Here is a 10,055-nt window from a genome sequence, read left to right as displayed (position 1 = left end):
GCTGCTTTGTTGGGTCTTTTTATTCATTTTAGTTTCTAAGAAAACTCAATACTCGTTTATTCTTTGACCACAAGAAAAGACTAAAACATACTCCTTCCTCCCAACCATTTCCATTTCTAAATGGACTTCCTTTTTATCAGCAGGGCACCTGCTCTATTCTTATTTATGGATCACTAGGAATTTATCCTATGGAAACTGTAGAATTCTATCCCATCTCATGTGAGGTTTATTTCTGTTTAATGGCTAAAATTGCACTAGCTGGTTGACCAGGCACACAGGATTGTATTTTTTTGTCTTCCCATTCCCTCCTCAGAGGCACCTCAGTTCTCACTAAGCCTGCCCTGAGCAAAAATATCGCGGTAAAAAGGTCTATTAAAAAAGACATAAAATGGTACTATCTAAAAGGTGAATCGTTTACTCAGGATACCGTAGCCCCATCACCATTTTTATTTTGGAGAGACAAGCAATCAAACTGTTAGTTTATACTAATGGTTCCTCAGATTGTAGAGTTAGACCCTTTGTTCTCCAGAATGGCTGACTTTGAATTGCCAAGTGCATACTCTTAAGAATTCGAAATCCGCGCCCCCCCCCCAACTGGCTGTGGTGATAAACACGAATCTTCATACTCCACGCCGGATAACTGGGCTTATCTCTTTGCAGGATTTAACCCTACCTGGCGGGCAGCAACTCCGCCGCAGTCCGCAGTCCGGCGGTTCGGGGACGCCGCCACCGAGGGAACCCGACTTGCCGCGGCCGCGCCCCCACGCTGTCGCACGCGGCCCCGCACTTCGCGGCGGCGTCCAGGGGGCGGGTCGCCTCGCGCCGCGTCCCGCCGCGTGGCCAGAACTCGAGGCCCCATTGGCCGCGCTGGAAGGCGCGGCGGGGGCTCGTGCGCCAACGGTCCCAGGGTCCGCGGCGGCGGGGCGCAGGCGGGGGGAGGGGGGCAGGGCGCAGCGAAGGCCGGGCGAAGGTGGGGGGGAGATCGAGAACGGGGTGGGAGAGCCAGGCGCGGCGGGGCGAGTCCCAGTGCCCGGGCGGGGGCGATGGAGGAGGCGCTGCTCTCCACCCCCATCAACCCCAACAACTTCCCCGCCAAGCTGTGGCGGTTGGTGAACAGTCCCCGGTACCGCTCGATCCGCTGGGACGGCCGCGGCGAGGGGCTGCTCATCGACCAGCCGCTCTTCGAGGCCGAGCTGCTCAGCCCGCCCGGAGCAGGGGCTGGGGCCGGGGGTGGTGGCGGCGGCGGGGGCAGCGGCGGGGGCGGCGTGGGGGGCGCCGGGGCCGAGCCCGAGCTCTTCAAAACCACCAACTTCACCAGCTTCATCCGCCAACTCAACCTCTACGGCTTCCGCAAGGTGGTGCTGGGCGGGCCGGGCGCGGCGGGGCCCGGGCCGGGGCCAGGGGGCGGCGGGCCGGCGGGCGACGGGCCGCTCCACCACTTCCACAGCCCGCACTTCCGCCGCGACCAGCCGCAGCTGCTCGTGCACCTCAAGAGGCTCACCAGCGCCAACAAGGCCAAGCTGGCGGCCGGCCTGGAGGTGCCCTGCCGGCCACCCAACCGCTTCCAGAGGCTCCTCATCACGTCGGCCTCGGCCTCGGCCTCCGCCTCCACCTCCCCGCTGCAGCACCAGGAGCCGTCGCCGCCCGCGGGGCCCCGGCCCGAGCCGCACGGTGAGTCCTCGCCCACAGCAGGGCACATGGGGCACCGGGGAGCAACCGCCACTGCCGGGGGCATTTCGCACATCCTCCCCGGTGAGGTGATCCGCTTGCTGCTGTGCTTCTCGAGAAATCACTCCCGTCATCTCCACCGTTTCCAGCACCCCCTGTCCCCCAGTACCTCCCCCTGGAAAGAGGCATTGAGCCCCTTCTGGTTAGTCGTCCACTGGCGGCCAAAGGGACCTCTGCTGTAGGCTTCCTGCTGTTCCCGGCTCCTCCTGAACTCCAGACCTCCATGGCCATTGACCTTCTTAAGACCCTTACCTTACCTTGAACGTCTAGAGTAAGTCGCCCTTTGTCGAAGCACTAGGTCGGGAAGAAACACCGAGGGGTTTCCTTTGCTCTAATGGGAAGCAAAACAAGAGTTACTGTACAGGGTGAGAATGTGGAGGTCAAGGTAGGAAGGAACAGAGAGTCATGGCCAAGAACACTTAGAACGTTTATACAGACGGAGGGAAAGCGAACAAGGTATCTTGAGTGGAAGTGTGTCCTTGAAGGGACAGGCCATCTTCCACACCTTTGACACATCTAAGAAATCTTAGAACAGGTGTCCTGACAGTAGTCATACATTAGATTCCAAGGAATGTATAGAAAGGTCGACATTGTTTATATATCTTAAGAGCAAAAACATAGTAATATATTCAATTGTTCATGAGATATTGTTCCTGCATACAATGCATTGGGCAACCATTTCTTTCATTGTAACCAATTAGAGCTGATGTTTACTTAAGGTGTTATGGTTAGGCAAGCACAAGGCAAAAATGGTGTTCTTTACTGTCGAGTGTTAGTTAAAAAGAATTTTACACCTTTGAGTACTGAAAAAACTTTGTATAACTGTGTATTTACTAAAAGTTTAAAAGTTCTCTGTGACAAAATTATTTTATCAGCTTGATTTCTGGTGCTCTTCCCTCTCTTCTGCAAAGGTGAGGGTGGCAATACTCCTTCTCTTTGTGTAAGGAGTCATGATAGGAGACAGTACTCCAAGACAGCAACTGGATATAATAATGAGAATTCATTCTTTGCCTTCAGTAGAAACATTCTCACCATGTTCATTTTGATTTAACATAGTGTGTAAGGATTATGCTTCAGATATGGAAAACTTTAAAATATGCAAATTAAAGTAGCACTTCGGTCAGTTTATCCTAGGCCCAGGGTTAAGAATGAGGCAGTGTTTTGTTCATTTGGAATTTAGAAGATAAGGGATTAAAAGCTTGTGTGTCTGTGGAGTTTAGAAGATAAGGGATTAGGTTAGAGTTCTAGTAACAAGATAGAAAAATAGCAGTGGCCTAGGAATGTTCTAAAGGAATTCTAAAGGATTATTAAGCTGCTTCCATGTGATGGCCAGTGATTTGGGTGGGGAACTGAATGGGGAAAGGCAATGGAGATAATACCATGGCAGACATTTGGCAGAATCTCTGACATGGATATTTGTTTTTCAGGTTGTGTATCTGGTGGGCATAAGGAAAAAAGACTGGGAAGTGTGTTCTTGGGAGAAATAGGATAACCACTTCAGAGAAACTTATATGCATACATAAAAAGAAGGTCTTGCTCACTTTTTTCACTTCTCTTTCTTTTTCCCTCATCTATGTTACACACAGTTGTATTCTAAGGATAGAGTCCATTTTATTTTCTTTGATTTTTATTTATTTATTTTAAAAGATTTTTATTTACTTACTTGAGAGAGAGCATGAGAGCTAGAGAGAGCGTGTGCACGCACAAGGTAGGGGAAGGGCAAAGGAAGAGGGAGAAGCAGACTCTTCACTGAGCAGGGAGCCCAACTCCAGGCTCTCCATGCTTACGACCTGAGCTGAAGGCAGCCGTTTAACCAACTGAGCCAATCAGGTGCCCTGGATAGAGTCCTTTTTAATTAAAGAAATGTAGGGGCTGCCAATGGTCTGATTTTCTTCACTTATAGTTCATTTAGATGGCATTTTATTTTTTTTTTTTTAATTTATTTATTTGACACACAGAAAGAGAAATCACAAGTAGGCAGAGAGGCAGGCAGAGAGAGAGGAGGAAGCAGGCTCTCCTTGGAGCAGAGAGCTCGATGAGGTGGGACTCGATCCCAGGACCCTGAGATCATGACCCGAGCTGAAGGCAGAGGCCTATCCCACCGAGCCACCCAGGTGCCTGTAGGTGGCATTTTAAAGATTATTTGTTGAATAACAAATTTAGTTCATACTTCTGCAGTATCAATAATACATCAATCCATACATAACCAGATCATTGTAGTTTTCATGCATTTACTTTTTTTTCTTTCTTTCTTTCTTTCTTTCTTTCTTTTTTTTTTTTTTTTTAACCATTCTGCCGGTTGGTATGTGCAGAAGGTGTGTCATTGGTGGATTGTCTATACCACATGCTTGGATCACTAGGGAATTGTGTTACTGGTGTGGGCAGGATGTAATTCTAAGTTCAAGAGTACTAGGCCAACTTTGTTTGCTTAATTCTATGTTCTAAGCCCTTGGTCTACTGTTTGTCTACTGTTTGTCTTTATATAATTTTTATTCTTCTTGAACCTTTCATTAGTTATATGCCTGACTATACTGTTGCTTCTTAGTTTCCACTTTGTTTATTGTGTTCTACTTCAGCTTATGGTTTGAATACCTCTGTCTTTTTTTCTCCCCCAAAGGAATCCTTTGTTTTATTACCGACTTCTCTTATCTAGATCCTTTGAACTAGCTGTCTTGTTCACCTTTCAGGAATGTACTGATAAGAAATGTGAAGATCACATGTTTTTCCTTTTTTTGGTTCACTTTTGTTATTTTACTCTTAAGTGGCAATTTATTTTATACTATTTGTTAACAGTATTTGTTAAAACTTTCTAAACTAAGTAACAAGTGTGAACAATAGTAGATAATCAGTGCTGGCCTGGGAGTATCAAGCTGGCAGGAGGCAGGTTTTTTCCTGGGTATTAATTAGCTCAGATTCATTTATATAGAGGGAAAAGGATCTTTAAGAGCAGAAATCCATCCTGCCTTGCATTTCCAGAATTCTGGATTTAAACTTTGCTAAATATATCTTGAAGATGTTCTGAAAACATATAGATGATATTCCGTGAAGTTGGTCAGAATAGAACCCTATGAAATAACCCTTAACAATAAATAAAAGGTGAACTTGTCTTAGTTCTTTATTTAAAAAACAAAACAAAAACAAATGTAAAGGAGCGCCCTTCTAATCCTATCAGCCTTCTTATGTTAGCAGCATCTAAAAATCTGTAAGTATTTGGTGATCACTTAGGTCATTGTGATAGAAGTAGAATTTATATTTTAATTTGAGAAATCAAAGTAGAGAATTCTTTAGTTAGCTGCTTAAATTATTGACAATCTTCAGATTCATTAATAGCTTAACTCTAAAGAAGGTAGGAGAAAGGTTAGCTATTGCACACTGTAGAAATATGCAGTTTTAGCATGTGAAGCATCCCAGGAAGAATCAAGTGTGGGTAGTTTTGGACGTCAGAAACACCTATTGTAAAGAACAAAAAAATGTTTCTTTAGGTCTTAAATGATTGCACTGGTGGTTCAGAGTGTGTATACATATGGAATTGGTAGTCAAATACTATAAAAACTTTTTTTTTTTTGTACTTTAGAGGGAAAGGGGAAAAGCAGTTTTTAAGAGGTATATATCATTTGTATACTTTCAGTCTTCTGAACTAAGAGTTTGTTCCCCTCATTAGATTTAGATCTCTTGATTTCCAGGGCTCTAGAATTTGTGTGTATATGTGTATGTATGTGTTTGTTTTTGGCATTAGTGCTTTGTTCCTTTTAAAAATTTTATTATTTTGTGGCACCTGGGTTAAAGCCTCTGCCTTCAACTCAGGTCATGATCTCAGGGTCCTGGGATCAAGTCCTGCTCGGCAGGGAACCTGCTTCCCTTCCTCTCTCTCTGCCTGCCTCTCTGCCTACTTGTGATCTCTGTCAAATAAATGAATAAAATCTTTAAAAAAATAAAAATAAAAATTTTATTATTTTTTAAGGTTTATTTTATGAAAATTGATATGAATCAGGCAGTGCCAAGCCAGAAGTGGTTAGGAGTGCTTCTGATGCTTTATTCTTTTTTTTTTTTTTAATACTTTATTTATTTGTCAGAGAGAGAAAGAGTACAAGCAGTGAGAGCAGCAGGCAGATGGAGAAGCAGGCTTCCCGCTGAGCAAGGAGCCCAATGTGGGACTCGATCCCAGGATCCCTGGATCATGACTCAAGCTGAAGTCAGGCGCTTAACCAACTGAGCCACCCAGGTGTCCCCCTTTGTTTTTTTTGAGAGAGAGCCAGCAAGTGGAGTGGAGGTGCAGAGGGAGAGGAAGAATTTTTTTTTTAATATTTAAAATATTAATATTCACTTGAGACAGAGAGAGAGCATGAGCAGGGAAGAGAGGCAAAGTGAGAGGGAGAAGCCAACCTCTCACTGAGCCAGGAGCCTGGTGAAGGGCTTGAAGAGGGGCTCCATCCCAGGACCCAGAGATCATGACCTGAGCCAAAGGCAGGTGCTTAACCATCTGAGCCACCCAGGCGCCCCAAGAGAGAGAATCTTAAGCAGGCTCTACACCCACCACAGAGCCCCACGTGGGGCTTCATCTTAGAACATCATGACCTGAGCCAAAATCAAGGGTGAGATGCTTAACTGACTGAGCTGCCCAGGTGCCCCCTATTGCTTTATTCTTTATTAGAGGAAATTCTTTTTCTTTTTAAAATTTTCTAAGATTTTATTTATTTATTTGACAGACAGAGATCACAAGTAGGCAGAGAGGCGCATAGAGAGAGAGGAAGGGGAACAGGGGGGAACAGGCTCCCTGCCGAGCAGAAAGCCCGATGCGGGCTCGATCCCAGGACTCTGGGACCATGACCTGAGGAAGGCAGAGGCTTTAACCCACTGAGCCACCCAGGCGTCCCTAAAGATTTGTTTGTTTGTTTGTTTGTTTGTTTGTTTATTTGACAGAGAGAGAGAGTGAGAGCACAAGTAGGCAGAGAGGCAGGCAGAGAGGGGGATGAAGCAGGCGAGGCTCAATCCCAGGACTCTGAAACCATGAACTGAGCCAAAAGCAGAGGCTTAACCCACTGAGCCACCTAGGCACCCCAGAGGAAATTCTTTAGAGCAAAATTTTTTTTAATTAATTTTTTTTATAAACATATAATGTATTTTTATCCCCAGGGGTACAGGTCTGTGAATCGCCAGGTTTACACACTTCACAGCATAGGGGAAATTTTTTAAAGGAAATTAAACACCAAAGAAATAGAATGAAAGATGTATAACATATTGAATGGGTTTCCAGTTTAAATATTTGGAAAAGTAGGTTTTTGAGTGCCATCTTTTATCACGTAGTTTAACAGATAAGTAGCACATAAATTAGACTTTCCCTCTGTTTTATTTTATTTTATTTTTTAAGATTTTATTTATTTATTTGACAGAGAGAGATCACAAGTAGGCAGAGAGGCAGAGAGAGAGAGAGAGGAGGAAGCAGTCTCTCCAGCTAGCAGAGAGCCGGATATGGGGCTCCATCCCAGGACCCTGGGATCATGACCCCAGTCAAAGGCAGAGGCCTTAACCCACTGAGCCACCCAGGCACCCCTTTCCCTCTGTTTTAAATAGATTAGCTTAATAAAACAAATTGAAAGGAATTTGTGAACCACATAATTTAATACATGATGCCTTCTTGGGAATAAATTAGCCTACCTTTATGTTCAAGAATTACAGTCTGAAAAATAAGTTCAGCTTGCAACATGTATATTTTCTTTTTCCCCTTTATATGATATTGCCCTTTCTCTTCATCATCTCCACTTTTTAATTCCTTTCTACCCTACTAGATAAGAGAAAGCAAATATCAGAATCTTTGGGCCTGAGTATGTCGATTTTTAACAAACTGTTCAGGTGATTTCAGATGTAAACAATTGTTTGAGAGCTACTAATATCTAGGAAGGGACTCTACTAGAGATCCTCTGAAGAAAAAAAAGACCCTGGAAAATTTTTGATTAATTTAAGAAAGAAAGAAGAAAACTGAGTCAAAATTTTCAAGCCTGACTTTCCTGCAAAGGTTATCATTAAAAAAAAAAAAAAAATTGAAGGGGGAGTAAAGATCATTAACTTTCTTTTTGGTTTGTGTTATTCTTCTATATATACAGTTGAGTGTTTACTTTTGTACCTATTATTAAGGTTTCTAAATGATTTGAAGGACTGAATGGAATTTCTAAAACTTGTAGGAAGTAGTTTACAGATTGGAAAAATCTGGGTCAATCAGTTGAGGCAATTGAGGTAAAAAAGGTAAGATGACTGAATTGTCTATAAAAAGCTTTAAACATTGAATTTGATTTAATATTAGAGTTTGGCTACCTTGTCTCTTCTGACAGTAATATTGAGAACCAACCAGAAGTCTGATTATTTTTTTTTTAGCATTATTGTGTATTCTGGATTCTGAACTTATTTCCACCAGAACTAAATTTCTGTTTTGTTAAAAATGTCTGAGAATTCAACATATTCATATTTTGTGACTTTTGGTTTACTCTATCCGGTGGTATAAAGTAAAATTAGTAAGTGTGTTCTTCCTTTTTTTATGCAGGACCAGTGGCTGTAGGACAATTCCACCGGTCATTCCGGCGAGATAGTTTGTCTCCTTACTCCTACGTATCGACTTCATCCCACAACCACAGTACTTTCCCTCTGAAAGGTTTAGATCGGACCCCGATTCCTCCTAGAACATGGCAGAACTCCCTTGGAATGCACCCAGGACAAGTGGAAACATCTCCCACTTTTTCAGATAAAGGGGTTCCATTTCCTGTACTGCAGAGGTTTCCAACTGAGGTTACCTATACCCTGCAGCCAAGTGCCACATCCGTACACGTTCAGCAAGGTCCTCAAACAATGGTCAGCTCCTCCCAAAAATACAGTAACTACACACCCTCAGCGCAGTACTCCCAAGCCTACTATCCAACAGGTATGAGAAATTCAAGTTCAGTGGCTTCTCTTAAAGTACTTTATGATGAAAGTTTATATATTTATGCATTTCTGCATGCTTAAAAATAGGAATAGGTGCCTAAGGAATGTCAAAGGTTTCTCATGAGGGCATATTTTTAAGTAATATATAAAATTTTATTGTGTTCTTAAGGATTGTGAAAATTCTGTTGGGTACATAAAAGTTTATATTTTTAGTGAAACTTTTGTATCTTTGAAATGTGTCCTAATAATGAAATTAGGATATAGTACATTGAGACCTCACTTTAACTTTGCTGTTGGTGCAGTATTTTGTTTCTTTTCTTTAAAAAAAAATTATATACATGTTGTAGTTGACCCTTGAACAATGCAGGATTGGGGTACTGACCCCCACGCAGTTGAAAATCTGTGTATAATTTTTGACTGCCCCAAAACTCAACTACTTATTACCTATTGTTGACTAGAAGCCTTACCTAAGATAACATAAAGAGTTGATTAACACATTGTATGTTATATGTATTATATACTATATTCTTATAATAAACTAGAGAAAAGAAAATGTTATTAAGAAAATCCTAAGAAAAAAATACATTTACAATACTGTACTGTATCAAAAAAATCCTCATATCATATAAATGAACCCACATAGTTCAAACTCAAGTTGTTAAATGGTAAACTGTATGTACTGTATTTTTTAACGTTATAGGTGAGATTACCTCATAATGAAATCATTTTAGTATCTCAGTAATGAAGTTTAATAAAAGAACATACTCTCTAGGGCGCCTGGGTGGCTCAGTGGGTTAAAACCTCTGCCTTCGGCTCAGGTCATGATCCCAGAGTCCTGGGATCGAGCCCCACATCGGGCTCTCTGCTCGGCAGGGAGCCTGCTTCCTCCTCTCTCTCTGCCTGCCTCTCTGCCTACTTGTGATCTCTGTCTGTCAAATAAATAAATAAACAAAATCTTTAAAAAAAAAAAAAAAAGAACATACTCTCTAGCTCTTAAAACAAAATTATATTCTTATAGTAAAAACGTGATTGGGACGCCTGGGTGGCTCAGTTGGTTAAGCAGCTGCCTTCGGCTCAGGTCATGATCCCAGCGTCCTGGGATGGAGTCCCACATCCGGCTCCTTGCTCCGCAGGGAGCCTGCTTCTCCCTCTGACTCTGCCTTCCACTCTGTCTGCCTGTGCTCACTCTCGCTCTCTCTCTCTCTGACAAATAAATAAATAAAATCTTTAAAAAAAAAAAAAAAAGTGATCGTGTGATTTGACAATGCAGAACCTGCAGTGTTAATCCCAGCCAACTGAGAAGTGCAGAGTAGCAGAGAAGAGAACCTGACAATGACAAATGACTTAGAGCTCAGCCAAGGGCGTTGAAGAAATACTGTAGATCTCAAGCCACTAGTCAGGAATCCTTATGATAG

General features: G+C 42.9%; 1 protein-coding gene across 3 annotated transcripts in view; it reads left to right on the top strand.

Annotated features, from left to right (window-relative positions):
- The first annotated feature begins 941 nt into the window (after positions 1-941).
- Positions 942-10,055, top strand: part of HSF5 (heat shock transcription factor 5) — a 47,741-nt gene continuing 38,627 nt past the window's right edge. For 2 of the 3 annotated variants that reach the window (XM_013053469.2, XM_045070358.1), the window contains exons 1-2: positions 942-1,671; positions 8,264-8,638. In XM_013053469.2, the coding sequence (XP_012908923.2) occupies positions 1,044-1,671; positions 8,264-8,638 (1,003 nt within the window). In that variant the 5' untranslated portion in view covers positions 942-1,043. The remainder of the gene's footprint in view (positions 1,672-8,263; positions 8,639-10,055) is intronic. The other variant, XM_045070359.1, reaches the window with a different exon arrangement.

Source organism: Mustela putorius, unplaced genomic scaffold (assembly GCF_011764305.1).
Source record: "Mustela putorius furo isolate JIRA1106 unplaced genomic scaffold, ASM1176430v1.1 tig00003962_pilon_pilon_pilon, whole genome shotgun sequence".
NCBI classification, from domain to species: Eukaryota; Metazoa; Chordata; class Mammalia; order Carnivora; family Mustelidae; genus Mustela; species Mustela putorius.
The sequence above is the reverse complement of the archived record's forward strand: the minus strand, read 5'-3'. Positions and strand labels throughout refer to the sequence as shown.